Consider the following 22,100-nt stretch of genomic DNA (forward strand, 5'->3'; position numbering starts at 1 on the left):
CCACCCCGTTTTTGATCCCATTCCCCACTCCACCCCCACAAAATGTCTCTGGTATATGGTTGTTCATTATTTTTGTTATTTTCCACCTAGACCCTATACTTTTGTTGGCATGAAAATGCTTCAAGTTGTAAAACATTCCACACTACCTACTTTATTTTTTATTATTTGTACTTATTTCTTTAAGTGTTTAACTTCTCAGTTTTCAACCAGCAATATTCATTCGTATTAAATTTGAAATCTCTTTTATTATCTGTATGAATTATCCCTCATACTGTTGAGTAAAGCATCTAATGTTCCAAGCATCCTTTTTATTTTTCACTGCTTCATTGATAATTTCCAAACTATGTACTATATTAAAGGAAGGAACTTTTCATTTATTTATTTCTATTTTTTACATCACTGTTCATTCCCCCTCTCAGTTGTAATCCCCATAAAACTACCACCACCAATACCGTGCGCCATCTCCATAGTCTTGTGCAGGGAGAAACATTTTTAAAGAAAATACTATAAAGGAGAAGAAACCAAGGAGAGAGCTTTATAGTCTGAAACTATATAATTTCATTACATCATTTAAAATCCTTCTCTGTATCTGCATTTATAGTCCAGAGCACAGTACTTTATTCTTAAGGACATCAAGTAGAATATCATCGTAGCTATGACATACTGCCAAGGTGTCCCGTTAGTCTACCAGCCCCGAATACTCTCCAGGCGGAAAAAAGTGTTAAATGCTTCATTTTTATTGAATCTTTGTTAGTCCTTGAATTGAAACTGAAAGACGAAATTCCTTCCACTCATGCTCTCTTCTAAAATTTCACCATGTGTCTGTATGAGGTCTTTCAGTGTGTTCTCATAGAATCCGTATTGGGTGGTTGGGTTCTTTGGGATGAGAGAACTCTCTCTGGAAGTAAGTGTCAAAGCATTCTGACAATGGCCCTGAGGTAATTTCCAAACTATTCACTCAGTTCCTAAGATTATTCTCTCTCAAAAAGCCCATACAGTGGTCCTTAGTAGTCCCTTATCTCACTTTTTAAAATTCCCAGTACAAAACTTTTATTTAAAAAAAAAAAAAACAACTATCATTGTCATGTGCTTTTGTCATTTATCTTTTTTAAAAAATTAAAAAGCACCTTCTCCCTTCGATTTTTTTTTTTTTTTCTTAAATAAAGCTTGGGTCAACATTGCCTTCCTGGCACACTTCTTGCAAGCAAGTAAAAAGCTTTAGTTTGAGTGTTTCATAGAAACTGATCCACTTCCTTTTATTCTGCAATTAATTGTTTGTCGTTCTCTAATGTTCCTGAGTGGTAGCCTCTCCTTTTTTCCTCAAGCTAAAGGTGATATCATTAGGACAGTTTGCAAGATCTTTAATCTGTTCTTCATCCCTTACTCAATACCAGAAGGTGCTAGGATTGAGTATTAGAACCTTAGAGACCATGGCCATTTACAGAATGTAGTAGAATATACTAAGAGTAAGGAAATAAACGCAACAGAGATTGTTAGTAGCTTATTCTTTCAGACCTGAGTCCTATCCCTGATCAAACCTATTCTCTCACCAACTGTATTCAGTGGCTTCTAAGAATTACAATTTCTATACTTTGTCTCCAACGCACATCCCCCATATAGTGTCAAATTAAATAAACAACTTGCATTCAAACCTCTCTTTTTTAAGCCCTTTTTATATGAAAGAATAATTTTTTGGTAGTATGAGCTATATTACTAGTTACTGTTCTAAAAAGCTTAATGCGGTTACATTTGAGTATCTGTTTATTAAATCTAATAAACAATATTAATAAATTAAATCTCATAAACTAAAGATTTATACTGTAGCCAGCACTAAAATTGTGCTGTAAAAAGCAAGCATATTTCTTAAAGTTAACCTCTTTTATTATGATTTTTAGAGAATACATGTTAGCATCTTAGAGTGTATGCTTTAATGAAAGGTAGTATTATGTTGAGATTTTCATATAGTCAGTGATATGCCTTTTCCAAATTAATGGTAAGTGCAGACAAACTCAAGATAGTCCTACAAAAATTATTTTCCTTTAGTTTACTGAACATATGTGTATTAAACAGCACATATAACATACATTTCATTAACATGGAACCCAGACTGAATAAATATTGCATAAAACTTTTGTGGATTTATAACTCATAAAATATTGCATGCTATTGGAAGAAGGATGAGATGGATTTACAAAAATGATTTCTAATTAGTGATAGTGTGCAAAAAGAACAACAGAATTGCAACTAAAATTTAGCATTTCCACCCATTTATTTTGGTTTATAGAGTTTGATGAAAACACCTTAACAATGATCATGGCTCAGCCAAATTCCATGAATGACTAATTATGTAAGCATGGGTATTTCTGCAGGTGGCACCAAATCAGGCTTCAATTTATGAAATGTGTAAGAAAGCCAAATGCAGTACTGATTGTCAGAAATCTTCTTTTTTAGTATAGTAAGATGATTGACAGCCAACCAGGACCTTTAAGCCAGTTTATAACTATTCTCACAAAAGCAGAGTTATTCTATTTTAAACTTTCTGACGTTTTCAAAAAGAGAAAATGAGAAAAATAAGGATAAAAGATAAAATGTAGTTTCTTTTACTTAATCATCAAAAGCCTACTAAGCAGGGCTTGTTTGTCATCCAAAAAGTGAATCATGAAAATAATCATAAACTAGTAGTTTATCTGACTAATGTCTAAAACCTCAAGAACATTTTATTATACTTGCAATTGAGTTTAATGGAGTAACGATGATGAGAATTATGTCTATAGAGGTATAATTCTTATGACACCAGATAGGAATCCTTTACTGATGTGAGAAGGCATAGGGATAGCCTTACTTGTTCTCTAATGTCTTCTTCCATTGTTTTCCAAATAGAATTCTGATGTTTTAATTTATCTGCCTAAACAAGCTTACTTCATTCATTGCTGAATTTCTAAAATCAATCTAATATCTTAGATTGCAGATACCTGACATATTTATATATTAACTCCAACAGCTTCCAATTCAGGTGTTATTTCCTAGTTAAATGAAAGTGTGAGTGATAAAATTCATTAGATTTGAGAAAGGTAGAATACTAACTCCTATGTTGTAATCATATCTAGTAAGATGACTGGACTTTCAGTAAAACCATTTAATTGATCTAGTGATATAATAGAAAATCAAATATTTAGTGATTGGAGAATATTCTACTCTGAATACGAATGATATGTGAATACCTGATAATTTAGGTCACTGAAAGAAAACACTCTTTAGCCGTCATTAGACTATCACTTCATATAAGGTCTAGATCATTCCATTAATGTAGTGATGCCATAAAATAATCTTTGACCTCAGTGCCCTGACCTAAGACTCCTTGCTCTGCCACACAGTTCATATTGAAGACTTGAAGTTGATTTTCTTACTGAAATTAAAAATCTAACAAGGTAAAGCATTTTACACCTAGTTGCTTAATAGAACTCTATTCAGTGTTAAGTACTTAGACATAAAATTAAACTATATTTTAGGGATTTAATTAATTTATTTTTTTAAAGATTTATTTATTTGTGCATACAGAACTGGGGTACAGGCCAGAGGCTCAGGGGTGGTGAGAGGCTTCACCAGAAACAGAGTGGGGAACAGAACAGGCAGATGAACGGGTCAGGAGAGGTCTGCCACACCATGTGGATCTCCTCCTGGGCAGGCAGGAATCGAACTCATGCGGAAGTGGCTTTAGATTCTCAGTGCTGTGCTTTAACCTGCTGCACCACCAGGGAGGGCCTAGGGATTTAATTTAATTGAAGTGATATTTACAGAGCAGTCTCAATGTTCTGGGTACCCATTCTACGTGCTAGAAAAGCTAAGATTTTTTAAAAAATCAAACTTGATGTTTGTCATCTGATAAACAAAAATGTCCAAATGTAACAGTACAGAGTATGAAGTGTTTTTAAAAACGAACATGTTAGGTTTGACCAAATCACTGAAGAGATCAGTACTATTTCTACCTTGTGAAATCAGACAAGACCTCACTGAGAAGCTGACATTTAAGCTAGATGAGTAAGATTTCAGTGGAAGGAAAAGAAAATGGAGTTGTGTCCTATGTGGTTAAAAATAATAATAATAACATCAGCAAGGGCAAAAATTAAGAAAAACAAAGAATAATTTAAATAAATAATCTCAGTAGGAAAATGACATGATAGGATGTAAGTTTCAGAAAGGACTGTGGTGGCAGGTAGACAGTGTATTCGTGTCAGAGAATATAAAGTGATAGTGAGCCAGTAAGAAAATGATGTCAGCTGTCCAGATGAGAGATATCATCTCCCCTCTACAAGTGTGGAAGCAAAAATTTATCCACTCAAAGAAGATCCACAGGTAGAGAGTAGGACTTGAATAATTTAATGTAAGTGGCAAGTATCCCCAACAGGAAATTGGAAATTAGTTAACCAAGCACTAATAAGAGATCTGCCACTTAGTCCCGAATGACCAAGAGTCAAAAAACACAAATTTAGAATGTTGTCTATTAACATGGATATCCAGTTTTCTCTAGCAGTGCTCAGTGGCCAGAAAGCAGATGGTTGAATACTGGGAAGTGTGTTGTACTGCATATCAAAGAGGGTGAGGAAATTGGGGGATTCAAAGTAGATAGGGGGAATAAATTCAGGAGGGGACTGCTTCCTGATGAGATCAAAGGTTAGATGTAGTGGAAGAACAAGAAGTGGGGAAAGCCATAATTAGGGAGAGATGTAATGCGTCAGAGGTGACATGGTTCACCATGATGACAAGCTCAAATGTGTGAAGTTTTGGGATTTGACAGCAAGAACCCAATACAGAGGGCACTTATATCAAAAGCAACTCTTCGGTATACAGATTTCTTCTGTTTATCTTGAAAGGGAAAAAAAAATACTTTGGAATATTTTGCCACATTCTTGTGAAAAGTAAGCTATTTACTGGCAAGCGGGAAACCCACCCACCGATGTTGGGGATAAATTGCATTTATATTAAATGAATTATTACATATTTCAGCTACTTAGTGAATATGTTGAACATAACTTGAATTATAAGGAAGTGAACATTGAAAAGGAAGTGAAAAGGTGGTTTAACTTGCTATCTCCTTTCTAAGGTAATTCTCTATTTCAGTTTATAACATTAACTGATCAGTCTTTGAATAATAATAATGTTAAATATGATATCAAAGGCATTTCAAATGGAGTCGTTGAGTTATGTGTATTTGTCCTTTTACTTTCACTGTTGTCTCAGGAAGATTCTTTTCTTTCCTATAGACTATACGTATCTTGTGAATAAAAGATATGTTAGTGGTGTAGCTTTCCTATAAAGGTATGTCACACAGTCTACACTGGAAATACAATCTGAGAAGCCAAGCTTCCCATAAATCTGAACCTTCCTTTCTTTCCTCATGTAAAGAGAGAAAATATTTTTCCATATGGAAAAAATACTAAAATAGAATTGCCTTTCCTAAGGTAAAGCCAAAACATCTATAGTATTTTGTTTAAACCTTGTAGGTTTGTTGAGCTCATTGAATCTAACATAAATAATAGCTAACATTTTTTAATGAGGACTATTTTAGAAAAGAATACTCTTCTAAGGACCTAGTAAAATGTAACTCACTTAAGCCTGCCAACCACCCTCTGAAGTAGATATTGTCATTATCCTCATCTTTGCAATGAGGAAACTGAATTTAAGTAACATGGCCCAGAGCTCCCAGCTAGCTAACAGCAGATCTGAGATTTAGACTAAGACATTCTGACAGAGTGAATTCAAGCATATAATGTCCGTTGGGTCTATCATTTGAATCAGGTTAAAACTCAACCTTTTTTCTATATACATAGTAGACCAATATAAAAGAAAATAAAAGTTTTAGATTTTATTACAGCAAGCCAAAGATCACTGCTAATATGCTCCATCAAGTAAAGCAAAACCTGTATGCAATTTTACAAAAATTCTAAGTGTGCTTTCCAATTATAGCTAATCAAGTGTCCAAAAATCTTGTACCACCTTAATATGTATAGTGAAATAATTCCCCTTGGCTCCAAACTCTTCCTTAGTATTTTAAACTTTGATATGATTCTTTTAATAGCTAATTTAATATTACGGTATTTTTTTTAAAAAACTATTTCTCAAGACTAAGTTTCGAGACCAATTTGAAAAATATTTCATATAGCCACCAAACTTATTTCAGCTTTTTTCTTCTAAGTACCTCTTTATCCATCTTTTCAGAAGCAATCCAAATCATTTGCCTTTTTACTTTTAATCAGCTGAAGGATTTATTTATTTACTCTTAAGTCTTTGGTGGGGGCAGCTGGCAAAAACAGATTTAGGAGTGAAATTAGGAATGCCACTGATATTCTGAGTTCCTACTCACAGGTACCAAAGCTGATGTAGTATGGAATACCATGTTGCCTCTCATGATAAAACATTACTTCCTATTCCTCCTGCAAATCTAAAAAAGTCATTTCATGCACCATGGAAGCAACTATTAAAAGAGTATAATCTTCACACTTTAATTTTCATCATTTCATTTCTAACTTATAATTTCTCATTGCTACTGTACATTATTGTAGAATGAAATGAAAATTCATTACCAAAGTGAACGCTAGTAAAATTCTCACATTTTTGCATCTTCTTCTTTCAAGAGATTGCTTATAAACAGCACTTTGCTAAGTGGTAAGCAAAACACAAATGTTAGTAACATAATCTTTGTTATTAAATGAATGAGCTAAACTGATTTGACTTCAGAATGTTTACACTACATTAAAGAGTAAAAGTTGTTTGGGCTTTTTCTTAGGATTTTGTTTTAAAAGGCATACTTGCCAGATTATATGATGTTTTGCGAAAACTACAATACCTCTATTACACCTAGATCCTATTTAAGAAAACCAAATTCATAACTAGTGAATAACTTATTACCTTTAACCCATATATTCTGGCTTTTGATTTGACATTTTAGTAGTAATTGATGTGGCTATCTGTAATCCCCTTTCTTAGCAGATTGTCATGGCAACCCCTGAAGTAAGGTACCAGTTCACTGCAGCGTCAGACTTTGTCAATGCTAAATACAGAAGCTGCATTTGATTTCAGCTTGTCTGTTTCTATTGGGAGCAATGTACCACAGTTTTTTCCACTTCCTAGGCTGACTTTTCCATCACCATGGAGACCAGATCTACCCACACTACTAAGACTTGAAACCATTCCTAGCCTGGCTAAAATGAAGGCCTTGGGAACACTGGCCTTTGATAATTAAAGTGTATTGTTTTTTTAAAGAAGAGTTCTTGTTTCTGCTTTTTGAAGTGTATATTGATTCTCCACAAAGAGTAAACAGACTTTTTAGTGGTGTGATGAAGATTTACAATAAGGAGAAAGAAAATGTCATCATGACATTTTCCTTGGTCAGATCTGGTTTTGCGTATATTTATGGTGTCTGCGTAGTCGATGTATGTAGTCTGCTATGAAGTAATGTTTCGTTTCTAATTATGACAGGTCTGCTAAAGTGTCATAAACAGATTTAATGAGCACTTCATGGTGGTCGTAAAATGTCACTTTTAATTTTAGATTGGGGTTTTCTATATGTGTTTATAAATCCAGTATTGATATCTTTTAGATTAGTCGTGCACTTGTTCACTATAAACTCAATATGAGAAAAGTAACTCTAGAACCTTGATCATCACTCTACATGGACTTTAATAAGAAAGGATTTGTGTAATTTATCACTATAAATCCAGTTATAGCACATTCAGATACTTTTGATGAACTACCTATAGAAGATTATACAGACTAGTGCAGCTATATACTAAAGTGTTCTATTTTTTTATAGCAGTAGTGTGTTCAGATATAAATATAGATATAGATACACACACATAATAAATATAAAAATACACACACAGACCAATATCACAGAAAAGGAAAGGGTCAAAGTTTTATGCTCATATTTGTTGCAGGTTACTAAATGCACCATAGCTGCTATCATTGTTTGCCCTCATCCCAAAAGGCACCAATCAGAAGAGATGATAAGAAAATCTTTAGTGGAACCTGAGAATCCCAAATTCACCCCTGGATTTATACATCCTTACAAATTTACATCTCTAGTTTGATGGTTGTGTTACTGAACCCTAGAACAGGCAACATTGTCCTTGGTTAATATAAGTACATTAACCAGGAATCTCAAAATGCCTGACTTCAATGAAATATGAATTCTCATATTTTTAAATTATTATCAATAGGCTATCACCAAAAAGGTTCTATAAATTCATTGATTTACAAATGGAAAATCAATGTATTGATATAATTGGATTTTTTGCTTTGTTCACTAACAGGAAGGTAGCAACTCACTGTTAAATTTGAATGCAAATTAATTTGTAGATATGGAGAACCTTTGGGCATTCCAAACATCTGAATTTTGCACAAGGCTGTCTCACCCTAACAAAGCCCCTGTGTAATTCTAGTTTTTCCTGTATCACACTGGTGAGTGTGAAATACAACAGGTGATGCTAAATGTTAGATACAGACACAGCTGGAACGGAACCCTTTGCAGTCGTCATTTGTATTTTTCCATCAGAACATCGTGGGTCAGCAGCTCTCTAACTCTTAAAAACTTACTTTCTTTAAAAGGGCAGTGCTATACAGTCTTGTCTGGAGGGAAAATATGAAACACATACAATAGGGAATCTTTTTAAAAAGATTCTTTGTGTTCTTAGATTTTGTAGTTTTCTACCCCAAATACAGGATGAATTTACTGGCCTTAAATTTAATAACCAATAATTTCTAAACAACTAAAATCAAATAAGAGTGAATACTCATTATTCTATCTCCTGAGTTTTTGACCAAAGTAGATATTTGTGATAATTTGCCTACATCCATGCTACATTCTTACAAACATTATTTTATAATGATTTTTAGTAAAATAGTTGTTTTCTTCTTATATATACAGTACATTTTTAATATCTGAAAATACAGTAACAGTGTGAATAACAGATGACTTTAATAACAGGGATTTCTGAAAATAGCTTATGACAGAAAAACTACAGATTGAAAAAAGAGAATATTATTGATGAAGATGAGCGATTCACTTTATACCAGATTTCAGTAAAGAAAATACTAAGTCTAAAAGTAGCTGTCAAGATTGAGTTTTAGCTTCCTACAAATGTCTTTCAAATTTTCTTTTTATCTTTCTTGGCACTCTGCTGGCGAAGGTATTTTTGGTTGTCCTTATTGCTAAAAATTCAGTTGGCAGTGTATCCAAAGCAGCTCCTCCTTGCCAAAATTGTTAATGAGCAAATGATCCCAAATGCCAGGCTGGTATGCCAAGGAGGTTAATAATAAGGCATTAACATTTAGACATTATTGAAGGGGGAGAATCAATATTGCAGTTTTTGGTAATATAGTGAGATCAGTCAAAATAAGTAAGCAAAAGTACATTTTGAGCTTCTGCAGTCATAAACAAGAACCTGAGAGGAAATGTGTTTACATTTTTTAGCATAAGGCTCACGTTTTTCCTCACTCTACTCCCAACCAAGCACTTACAAACCCACACATCCATTGAAAAGAATTTAGTATTCCACTCATTTTTTAGATCTCTACCTCCTTCTCCTCCCTCATTTATTCTGGAGGTATATCATGATGCTGGAACTGATTTTGAATGGTATCCTTTAAAAAAAGAATTAATCCCAGCAAAATCAAGATGGCAGTAATTTGAATCTACTGTATGAATGTAGTATGAACATAAGAACAGCAAAAGTTCACAAACATGTATACTACTGTTGTAAGCATTAACAAACTCAATTGTTTTATAGTTTTCCTATATATACATATATATATTCACATTTTCATTCTCTTTTAAATGTACCTTAAATTTCAGTCTATATACGTGTTTTCTATATACTTGAAGTATAATGATTAAAATTAGTATGCCCGTGATATTAATGTAATTACATATAGCAAAATTACATTATAGCTATATAATTTAATCTGTATATGTATATATATTTAACAAAATAGAGCTTTATTTTATTGACAGTTTTTTTTTTAAAGATTATTTATGCTTACAGAATGGGGTACAGGCCAGAGGTGTGGTGGGTGAGAAGATTCACCAGAGACAGAGTGGGAAGCAAAACAGGCAGATCGACTGAAGTGCACAGCTGAGGGAAGCAATGGGCGGGTCAGGAGAGGTCTGCTGCGCCATGTGGGTCCGCTCCCTGGCCGGGGATCGAACTTGTGCTACAATGGCTTCGGAGAGCTTCATAATGTGGTGCTTTAACCTGTTGCACCACCAGGGAGAGCCCAACTATGAAATTTTAAGACAGAAATGGGGAAGGGATTATACAGTCATGCCATAAACTCTTTGGGATCAGACTATTGTATTTCTATAGTTATCCCTAACATTTGATATAGTAGATGTACTCAAAGGCACCCATGAAATCCTTTTGAACAATGTATGTCTATAAAAATTACTTTCTCCTATTGTTTATTTCAAAATCTGAATCTGAATTTGGTATGACAATATAATATGGCAAAACTCCACAGTATCATGTCTGTTCTAACTCATCCTTTATAAGAAAATAGGCCCTCAGAATCTGGGCAGATGCTGCTCAAGCCACCTTTAACAAATCTCTTTAGAATCAATGTTATCAGGCCACTCTTTCCAAAACATACCCCTAGAAAAGTAATTATTACTGGCTGTCAGTTCGTGCTGTTAAGTATTACTCTTTGTCAAAAAGAAAAACCTTAAATCTGAAAGATACATTTAGATTTAGAAGAAGGGAGATTCCAGGGCATTTTATTAATAAGCTTTTTTTAAAAGCACAAAACAATTATACTCGTGCAGAGCTCTACGAATGTTACCGGATGTATGCTGTTGGTGACCTTTGTATCTGCTGGCAGCCTCAGACCCCTTAAGTGACCCTCAAGCTCACTGGTGATGGAAGTGAGTAAATGGAACCCAGTTTTCTCATAGAAATCACACGTAGGAACTTTTGGAAGTGCTGTGGTAGCTGAAGCACTTATTTTCATTTTCACACATTTTCTTTTCTTTGATTCATTAAAGAAAGATTTTTTTTTCCCTGACTATTTTATAGTTAATCATTCTCTTGCAAATATTTGTGCCTCTATCCTTATCTATAATCCTCCAGCATTTGATTGAAGGATCAGCAGCTATTCTTAGCAGGTATGTTTACTGTTAGAAGTCTGATTACATTTCTAGAACATCTATGTCTGCTTATTAGTAGTAAGCAGATCTTTTAATTCCTAAAACAAAAAGGGAAAGAAACATCCTCCTCAACAGAACTACACACACTCAGTCTGTGAAGAGCTGGCATGAGACATGAACCCACACTAGAATGTTATCCTATACATGACTCAGCATGGCCTCCATTGAGGCTCACTGTTCAGTGACAGGGAAGCAGAAGCTGCTTCTTTTTGTCCAGCTGGGCGAATAGCCTCACAATTGAAGCTTTTAGTTATGAGTGGTAGCTCAATATTTGTTAAGTAATATGCCAAACAGAATCATTACTGCTGTTCTTGGGGGTATGTTACTGTTGTAACAAAATCTAACTGGTTAAAATCTTGGTAAATAATCCTTGCTTTTTCATGGCAAGAAGAAGAAAATATTTTTATAGTTAGGACATTGGCCAAAAGAAAACAAGACAATCAAAAGTCATGTAATTTAATTTTTTTTTATTATGGAACACACAATTTCCACTTGTTGTTTTTCAAAAACAAGAATAAAATTTGTGTGTCACTGTAAGAAATAATTTTAACTGATTTGAATCTTTTGATTGTTTGCATGGGGATAAGGTTGTCAGCTATAAAGAAGAAGGAAAAGAATAGGGGGAAAGCACAACAAAAACAAGGAGAAAAAAGGGAAGTGTTGAGAATCAGTAAGAAGCTTGCAAAAAGCTAGACATATAAATGTGATTCACAGACGTCATCAAAGATAAACCTTGCAACTGGGTCTTATGAAGTGAGATTGTTTTTATATGTCAGAGATTTCATGTAGACTAGGCCACCTCCTACTACTGTCACATCTCACCCTCCTGGCCCAGCAGTGCTGCTCATCGTTGAGACTCAGACTGTACAAGCCAAGGCATACAGTTGATTCAGTCCACTTGAGTCTGACACTATGTTATAAGCTGTTCTGTTTGTCTCTAAAGTAGGAGCTGTTTAACACTACAAAAAAGTATAGCTTTAAAGAATTATTCAAACATTTTCCATTTTCTTTCATTTTTCTTTGTTCTCAGTAGACCAAGATATTTTGATCAGATTCCTTGGCAAAAACCTTAAAATTGTATAAGCCCTGTAGTGGTTTATGCAGTGACAGGACTAAAAATAAAATGCTATATGATGTGCCCAGCCCCAAGGCTTCTGACTGTAAACTCCATGTATATGCGGTTCTAAAACTGGCGGCCCCTGGCCAGCCCTGCACGCTGTGTAGCCCATCAGGATGTGACTGGCCTACCACAGTAATTCTCAGACTCCAATCTGAGAAGAATCGCCTGAGTTGCTTGCTTAAGATGCAGGTTCTAGAGTTCCAGATTCTGAATCAGTAGATTAGGGGTAGGGGCCCACATCAGTATTCCACAAGCAGACCTCCACCACTGAAATTGGTAGTCAGTGGTAGTGGTCATGACCAGTACTAGTTAAAGAGCCCCCTTGCCCAAGTGTCTTCTCTTGTGCTAGTACTACAGATTGGGAACTCCTGGAGTCCTTTTTTAAATAGTGATCTCCACCATATTGTACTCCTGCCTGGTGCTCTCCCGGGTTGACTCTGGAAGTAGAATTCAGAAGTTCTATAGAAACAAGGTCAAAAATGGAACTAAAGGTAACTTGATTACCAAGGCTCTAGCTTAGGTTTAATATGGTTAAATGGTCACTAGGGAACACACCAGAAATTAGCCCACTCACATAACATTGTTTCTGAAGGGAAAGAAGGGATCTTTCAAAACAATAATTAGCAAAAATTTTGAACTGCGTAAGAAAATTAGAAAGTCTAAACTTAGAAATGACCTTGTGCCCAAGGTTAGATTGCCTCTGATTTTGCTGTTTGACATAGCATTACCCCATGAAACAAAATGGTGAAAGCCAGAGCCCAGTCTGATCATTTTCTTTAAAATGGAGGTATTGTCTATTGTCTTTTGTTTCCATTGACCTGCATATCCAGATTATTTAGTTCCCAGCCTCTCTTCTGCACCCCAAAAGATAACTGATCAACAAAAATTAGTTCTGTTCATGTCTGAGCTGTGCTGCATCCTGTTGTCTAGATGCAGAGTGATGGCGGCATCTACTCATCTTGTTTTCTAAGGGAGAGAGTGATGAGCAGCCTGCTTTCTCAGCATTCTCCCACTTTGTTTCTTGATTTAACTCAGGAGGTACTAGAGGATGTTGTTGCGGATAAACTATGCCCTGAGCATGAAAGAAGCATTGCTAATGAGTGCCTGCTCAAATCCAAATGTTCAGATTACTCAACATCCAAAAACAAGGAACTACAGAAGAGACTGTTTTATCCCCATTGTTCCTAGTTTCCGAGGTATCCAGAAACTTTAGCCTTTTCCAGTTCTTGGCCCATGATTTCCGCCAAGTATCGTCACCCTGCTTCATGTTTACCTGTTAGAGCCCATGCCTTTCAGCTCCTCATGGAGCCACACTAGCGGGGTTCTTCCACTGTCTCACTGGCTGGCATTGGTATCTTGCAAACCAGTTAGAATGAAGGTAGACCAGAAATCTGTTCCTCATACTTCTTGATCAGATGGATTTGAAAAAAGAAATCTTGTGTAGAAATACAGTTTGATTTCCCTGAAAGACTGACCATTTACATGTGTGCAGAGAATACTTTTAACGCCAGCTTTCCTGATTAAAACTATAAATGTGCAGATACATGTCTTAACGTGGGAAAAGATTAGCTGCGCTGTGTATGATTTTGTGTGCATAAGATTGGCATTTCCTAATAACCAAGCTTCGAGCAAAAAGTGTGCCATTGATGGCCAAGTAGACTTGCATGCCAACAGAAAAAGACATTATGGTGTGAAACCATAAGCAATTCTAGCCATATTTTTCTCTTTTCTCTTCATGGGTATTGCATGGTGGTGTTTCTAATACAGATACTAATATGCTTTGGAAATTATGGCACTCGCAGCTCTTTCATCATATTGTATCACTGCTTTATCATATTAGGCTAATACACTGCGAGAGTTGGTAGAACCTCTCCAGGCCAAATCGGATCCACTTCTGTTGGCACTCAACCCATTGGACTCACAGATTGATAAGCTAATGTTTAGAGAATTTAGATCGGAGAGAGTCGGCACGGCGCAGACTCAACATCAACCTCTTGCAAGCAACTAAAATGGCCTCGTCATTGCTGTTTATAACAGAAAACAGACTTTTAAAAAAGCTTAGATCATCAAGTCTTTTGGATTGGGGACCTCCCTAAAGGGATATTAAGCGGGGCAGGCCACTCTTAAGAAGAATGCTTTCTACACTGGGACTAGCATAAGATCAAAGCCAATCAAGATGGAGCACAGTGACAGAAAACTGCCGTTTCTGTGGGAGAACAGAAGGGGGTGGGTAATGGCTGGGGAAGGGCTCTGTATGGTGACACCTCAGTGTGTTCTCCTGACATCAGGAGAGGAGAGGGATCAGCTCCGATAACTAGAAAACCCTGGTGGTTTAATGGACTCTATGGTGGCCTCTTAAAGGCAAAGCAGAGGAAGCAAATTCTGTGTATTAAGTGTATTTTGCATTTTTAAAATTTGACGTGCTGTATTGTACTAAATTAAGTGTAATCTATTAAGGCAAGGTATACACAACCTGCTCTGAAACTTACTGTGTTTATTCTATTATAAAGTGTATCAGGTGCAACACAGAAACTGCTTTCAGTGACACTAATGAAGAAAATTCCTCATGCCAGGCTTTTATTAGATTCCTCAGCTAAAACCCTGATTTTTCCCTATTTCTTGGCACTTGTATACAAATGGTGTTCCCTCATAGGACAGGCATGAGCTCTTCTTTTCTGTAACACTTCCCAAATCTATAGGCTGTGGTTTTCACTTTTGAAAAAGTATTTTGTCTGGATGTTTTTCAAACTAGCTTCAGATATTATTTAATATTATGTAACTGGGCGCACAGCTCAATATTGCTTATTTTTCTTCTGTAGTGGATGTGAAATTTCCTTTATTTAGCTGGATAAGATACTCTGTAATAATTTCAATGCTGATTAATGGATATTTCATACTGTGCAATGAACAGATAATTTAACGTTGTATTTGGAAATGTTTTTTTCTTCCTGTCGCCTCAGTGTGTGGTATTGCATAATGTGAATACCTGTAAAAATATAAATTACTTAAAAATAAAAATATGACCAGTTGGTATCAGATCTTTTTAGATAGCTAAATAATTTGCTAAGTATGCTCGGTAGTAAATATCCTTTCTAAAGAGAAGTAATCTATGCTTCTTTCTCACAAATGGAATTTGTGTTGTGAATAAAATCACATTGACCTGCCTTACAGTTGCCTCTGTGCTCTAACCACTTTAATGCCTTTTTTAAAGTATACTTTAAAATGATGGTTCTGGTTTGTAGAAACCCATCAAAAAACATTTATTGGCTTTTAATAGTAGTGGATTGTCTTGGGCCATCCTTCCTGTTTATGTCAGAGTAAAACTTCAAGATATGAAAAATTTTCGTGTTTCCTCATTAAGGAATATGGTGACTCCACATCCATTTTGAAATATAATCATCTCTTAGCTTGGGTTCTAGACTGTCCCTTTTCTGAATTCCTGCCGAAGAGGCAGTTACCGTGACTTCCATTTCTCTTTCAGTTAAATTTTCTAAATTCTGTGGGTGACTCTAGAATCTGTCATTGGTGTTTGTAACTGTCCTTCAAAGCCCCTCCCCTTTTGGGGGGATCAATAATTTAATGCCATGGATGCCCTCTGAACTCTCCATCAGAAATGCCACTATAGTGCTCTGAAAATTCAACCACTGTTAAACATCTGTAATCTTAAGTCACACCATTAGGCAGAAGGTACATGCTGAAGGAATGGAGTGTAGAATAAACTTCAGCTCTGCCCCTGTCGCATTATGCTGTTGTGCAGAAGGGACAGACAGACATGCGTAGGGGGTGCACCCAGCTTTGGCGAAGTGCAGGATCGTTTTCATCGGGATGGGCTTCACGTGTTCTTCTTTAAAAGTGCGCTTAACAATGCTGGCGAATTCACTCAAGCTGTCCTTTTAAAAGAAGGATTTTCTTTCTCACTAAAATCCAATTTCTTTTCATGACAGAAATGATTGTTACTTTGCCCAAAGGAAAATAAATTACTTCTCATTAGGAACGGGCAGTTGATTACAGCTCAAGGAGTAAAATCCAGCTTTTAAAATCTTACCTTGCTTTACTGATACAGCCAATTGCCCTTCCTCTACTTTTGCAATGCTGGGCATAGCTAGTTGACTTATAAACATAAATTAAACTTGAATTTAAAAAGCTAATATTCAATTATAAAACAATTTAAATTACAGTGTGAAGTCCTGAATATATAATCATCTAAAACCTGCACACGTCAGACCCATCCGCATTAAGCCCACTAAAAGTTTAATTGTCACTTTACATAGAAATAAGTTGTTCATTTTGGTGCAATAGTAAATTAGTATTCACAGAAAATATTCCCGTGTCTCAATGCAAATGTTAATTGCCCTCCTGACAAGAACAGTGCTTTAAATGCATGACACCATCAGCCTGGAAGCCTGTGAGCACTCTGCGGCTGTACAGACACAAATGCCTCTCACACTGGCGACGAGTGCTACTGTGGCCAGCCTTCTCGCCCACTTGTGACTGAGCCTTTCCCAGCCTCCTATGCTCATTACCCAGCTGTGTTGTGGAAGGAACAACTGTTTCCACAAGGACATCGTTGTCCATTTTTAAAAGAGCACAGTTGCCTTCCAAAACATGTATCAGAGCTGATTGTCCATTGTTGGCTTGGTTCTTCAAGAGCCTAGTTGGTATACTAATTTTGTTTTATTTTCATTTTTTACTCTTCAACATTGCCATCACAGGAGCAATGACACCAGAAGGGAGGACACCAGAATGATATCTTAGGTCTCCAAGTTTGTATTCTTCTCTCCTTCATTTTCACCCAAGAAACATGAACAAAATGACACAGTGGACAGCCTAAAAATGACAGTCACCTGATAAGGGAGCCCACTATGAAGTATTTCATGTGTACAATGGAGAAAGTCCTCACTGAGCTTCATCTGGTGCCTGAGGCGCCAAGGCAGTTAGGAGAATGGGAAATGCAAACACAACTGTACCACTGTGGGAAGGTCGCTGAAGTTGGGGGCACATAATAGGTCCATTGAGGTACAGGAAGAAAAAACACTGGAATTTCTTGGATTTTTTATCTCTTCCAAAATTTTCTTTCATGTCTGTTTTATATCATGACTATCTATTAACATTAAGTAATACATCTATATAAGTTATCAGCCACTAAAAGTGTCTGAACTGAGAAGGGTGCACGATCAAAAAAATTGGAAACCACTGAGCATGACGTCAACCAGAGAGACCTTTTAATGATTGAGAAATGCATTATCTTCGGCTAATCCACTCTCAAGAAAGTCCCAACAAACCATGTTAAGCATTAGCTAGTCTTTGAGCTTTTTGATATCACTACCTGGAGGTCACATGCAGCCTGAAAGAAGCAAACAGTGAACTTGTGATGCCCAGCACATTGCTAGGCACAGTGTCTCATAGCGTAGCAAGAGTATCAGTGAGACATGGAGAGGCCCTTCCAGCTGTGCCATGTCGGGCACTGTCCAAAATGCCCCTCCCTTGGCACAGAACACAAGTGAATTCATCAGTCACTCCCTGTGACCCTCAAATCTATGTCTGTGATATTTGATGTAGAAGAGAGAACTGTATATGTTGTCTTTGCTTTGGTAGTACTGTCGAAAAGTAGTTTGGTAGTTGCTGAGAATGGAAAAGTATGTCATCTGACATGGGACTGGTTTACATGTAGTAAACATCAGTATAATTTGGGAGGGAATCCATTCCTGCATAGGCCCAGAATTTCTGAATACCTTAGCTACAAATTAAAATTTCATTGTAACAGCAACACACTTCCGCATTAGGAGTCACAGAAGGTTCCTGTATCTGTCCTGTGGTCTGCTTGTGGTCTTCTACACTTTGCCGACTTTCAGAGAACATTCATTCAAATTGCAAAAGAGCTGGTTTTGAGCCAGTGCTCCCGTGGCTGGACTGGCACATTGAAAGAAAGTCAATCAGGAAGCAGACTTCACCAAGTGCTTGCCTCCTCTTCCAAAGCAAGCTTCTCGAAGAAGAAAAGCAAGGGTTTAAAAGAGAGAAACCAGAAGAGAAGTGAGAAGGAGATGAAGAAGAAGAGGGAAGAAAATAAAGGTGCTTTCATATTTTCAGTTGCGGCAGTAGCCCCAGTTGACTTACTTGCTATGCATCTGAGAAAAAATCCAGGAAACCAATTGAAAATTATAAAAGAAAATAAAGGTCTGTTTTTGTCTTGAATGTTGAGTTCTGTGTTGTTTTGACTGTTGAGCACAGTGAATCAGATTAAGAGTGACTCCGCACCTCCCCCTCCTCCTTTGAAGATAAAAGAACTCTTTGTCTAGTCCTAAAATGTTAAGTAAATGGTGGCATTTTGTGGTAGCCTGGCATCTTAGTCTCTCATCGTTCTTCATTCCACTTCTGTGTCTTGTGGTGTTGCATGTGTCTGGGGGGCTGGGGGGGGGGGCTCCTTCCTGATCTCTAATGGAGCCTGTTACGCTGTCCATTACTATACTTTGAAATGTTTCTGTGTTCCGTCTCATTGTGACTCCTTGTTCAAACGTGCCGCCCAGAGGTAAATCCATACTCAGTTTTTCTAAGAGCTGTCAAACCAAATCCTTTGCAGAACTATGTTGTCTTATGGTTGAATGCTTCCTCCCCCCCTTAATGGCAAGGAGAAAATACTTTCCGTTTTTATTTATGTAACAGCTACACGTCTCACTTTCTATATCTAATTTTTATTTATCCTTCCTGAAGTAAACTACATTAAAATTTATTAAAAATCCACAAACTAAAAATTGGGGAGAGAGAAAACTGCTGAGAATGATTTTTAAATAATATATACCCCCCCCCCGAGTGTTAGGTAATATGGAAGTTTATATTAAAATAAAAGTTTCCTGTGTAAAAACACTTGTGCATCCCTTAAATCCTAAAACTATAATCTGAATCCCTTTTTTCTTTCACCTTCTTTCAAGAATTGAAAAACTAATTATATATTAGGCCGATACCTTCACTACTATAGTTCATGTCTGTTAGGCATCCATTTCTCCCCCATCCTCTGTTCTATGAAACTACACCTAGCTTTTAGATGCAATTATGCCTTAAGGCTTAAAGTATAATGGCTACTAAATAATCCCTATGGGTCCTTTGCCAGCCCATGTTTTTACGAAACAGCATTATGCTGTTCAGATGTCTCCTTGTTTTTATAACTATGATTCGTGCCTCCCTCCCATTTCCATTCTCTCCTCTGGTGACATTCCCTATCTCATTTCCATCTTGCTTTTAATTCACAGGCAGTTCTTTTTACAGTCCTGCATCTACCTACCCCTGAAAATCTTCTAGGGGTCGAAAACAATCAAGGATGAGCCAACAGCATTAAAATACTTATTTAAAGGAAATTTTGTGTTTTTACGTTATAGTTCTAACTTTAGCTACAGATGGTTAGGAGGTTAAAATTCCATGTAGGCCCTCCCTTGTGGCGCAGCGGGTTAAAGCACAGCACAAAAAAGCTTAAGCCACTTCCACAGGGGTTCGATTCCCGCCTGCCAGGGAGGAGATCCACATGGCGTGGCAGACCTCTCCTGACCCTCCCGCTGCTCCCCTCAGCAGTGTACTTCGTCGATCTTCCTGTTCTGCTCCCCGCTCTGTCTCTGGTGAATCCTCTCACCCTTCGCGTCTCTGGCCTGTACCCCAGTTCTATATGAATAATTAAATCTTTACCAAAAAAAATTTTTTTTTTAAATTCCATGTAGATTAAGATTTAGCGATAGCTTATGCGGATGGAAACAAGGGCTTTTCCAACGGGAGGACTCAGTATTATACCTACCATTGTTGCTAACCTCAGCAGCAGCCAAAAATTGAGTATCAAACTACTCTTTTTAACTTTTTAATCCTCAAGGTGGTCCCTTCAAATGAAGGAAGGTATTGTTTGTGGGCTTTTTGTTGTTGTTGTTGCTAGTTTTAGGTAACTCTTTAAAAATATTTAGAATGCTGAAATTTAAAGGAGTCACACAAATTCATTAACACCTACTGTTAAATATATAGTTGCGGACAATATTGCTAGTTTAAGATTCTCACTTGATTGGATTCTGGAGCCAGACTGCTCAGGTGGATTCTAGCTCCACTGCTTAAAAGTATGACCTTGAGCTAGGTGCCTCCTTGCTATAAGATAAAAGTCAAATAGATCCATTCTTCTTCTTGTGAGGGTTAAATGAGATTGTGAATGTTAAGCTTTTACCCTTCATTACCACTTAGGGATCCTTTTTCTTTTTTTCTTTAAGTCAGAAAACTTGAAACCTGCACGTGGACCAATGCAGAATGAACATTTCATAGTTACCCTTGGGCCATTATTATTTGTCTAATAGGACTCTGGCTCTACTAAAGAGCTAGCCCTAATCCTGTCTACCACTCCAAGCAACATCCAGAGTTATCATTTGTTTGTCATTGTTGAGAAAGTCAAGACATCAATCTTCGGGCAATTAAAGAACAAGATGGGTGTTGGATTTGTTCAGCTAGATCTAAGATCCTTTCCTGAACCATTCACCAATTGTTTTCCTTAAAAGTACATAATATTTTCTTCTCAAGTCTTACAGATGCAAAGTAGCTTCTTTCAGAATATGCCAGAGTTTTCCTTATATTTTCATATAAACATATGCCCATACTTGATCTTAAAGTAGTAATATTATTTATGATTAGTATATTTACAGAGAGGCAGGCATTATTATGGCAGTCACATGAACCCTAATAATCCTCTGTGGCACACTTTCAGAAGATTTTTATAATCAAATATATGCCAGTCAATACCATTCCATCTTATGTGGTCTGGAAAAATGTAAAAATCGGTCCACTCAACATTGCAAAACTAGGAAAGCTCTACTAATCAACACATCTATGCTCATCAGTATGATAAGGGATATTCATTAATGTTTAAAATACTAAATTATGTGCAGGATTGTTTCTGTGTTGTGTACCTTTTGTACTCTAATTCCTTGAACCTAATGGACTCAAGATATGTATGGTGATTTGCTATTAAGAGAACATTTGATTGATTGATTAATTAATTAAAGCACCCTATTATTTGGTCAGCCTAAAACAATTGGCTGCTTGTAGCTAATCTCATACTATATTATTAGCAGCTGTGATTTTTTTTTTTTTCATGTAATAGAGTGTTTTCCCAGTCATTTTCATTATCCTGTTTTTCAGGTGGTTTTGATTTTTTCAGTTGATTTTTGGAGTGTTAAATAACTGTAGATTACAGTGGATTCATTTTTCTTTTTTTGGACATTGCAGGTGAAAGTAGGGAAGAACAGTTAGGAGATTCATTGCAAGATTTATACAGGGCACTGGAGCAAGCCAACCTGTCACCACTGGGAGAACATCGCATTTCAACCAAGATGGAATACAAACTATCATTTATAAAGAGATGTAATGATCCTGTGATGAATGAAAAACTACACCGGCTGAGAATTCTCAAAAGCACTTTAAAGGTAAGACATGAAAGGAGAAATTCCTTTCAAGAGATTCATTCCTGAACTCAAAGTGGATTACCAGATACTTTATGTGAAGAAATACAAAATAGGCTCAGGATTGGGGAGGTGGAAGTAAACAGGAAGAAGCTAATGCTAAGCTGTTGCTGTGGGATGTGAGTGTACTGGTAAAGCGGAAGCGAAAATAATCTTAACTTTTCATTAACATTTCAAAGCACTGACTAAATGTTATGTGACAGTTCTAGGAAAAAACAAGATATAGTTACATTTTTTTTTCTTCGTAATAATGTAGGGCTGGTGTCATTCCTCAGTCTTTTCCTAAGATAATAATGTCATGTAACATAAT

At 36.4% G+C, this 22,100-nt stretch overlaps 1 protein-coding gene across 1 annotated transcript in view; it reads left to right on the forward strand.

Annotated features, from left to right (window-relative positions):
- Positions 1–22,100, forward strand: part of CNKSR2 (connector enhancer of kinase suppressor of Ras 2) — a 207,601-nt gene that overhangs the window by 181,313 nt on the left and 4,188 nt on the right. Inside the window, exon 21 of the mRNA XM_004690082.1 lies at positions 21,558–21,754. Coding sequence (XP_004690139.1) covers positions 21,558–21,754 — 197 coding nt within the window. The remainder of the gene's footprint in view (positions 1–21,557; positions 21,755–22,100) is intronic.

Source organism: Condylura cristata, unplaced genomic scaffold (genome assembly GCF_000260355.1).
Source record: "Condylura cristata isolate star-nosed mole 26May11 unplaced genomic scaffold, ConCri1.0 scaffold00027, whole genome shotgun sequence".
Classification (NCBI taxonomy): Eukaryota; Metazoa; Chordata; class Mammalia; order Eulipotyphla; family Talpidae; genus Condylura; species Condylura cristata.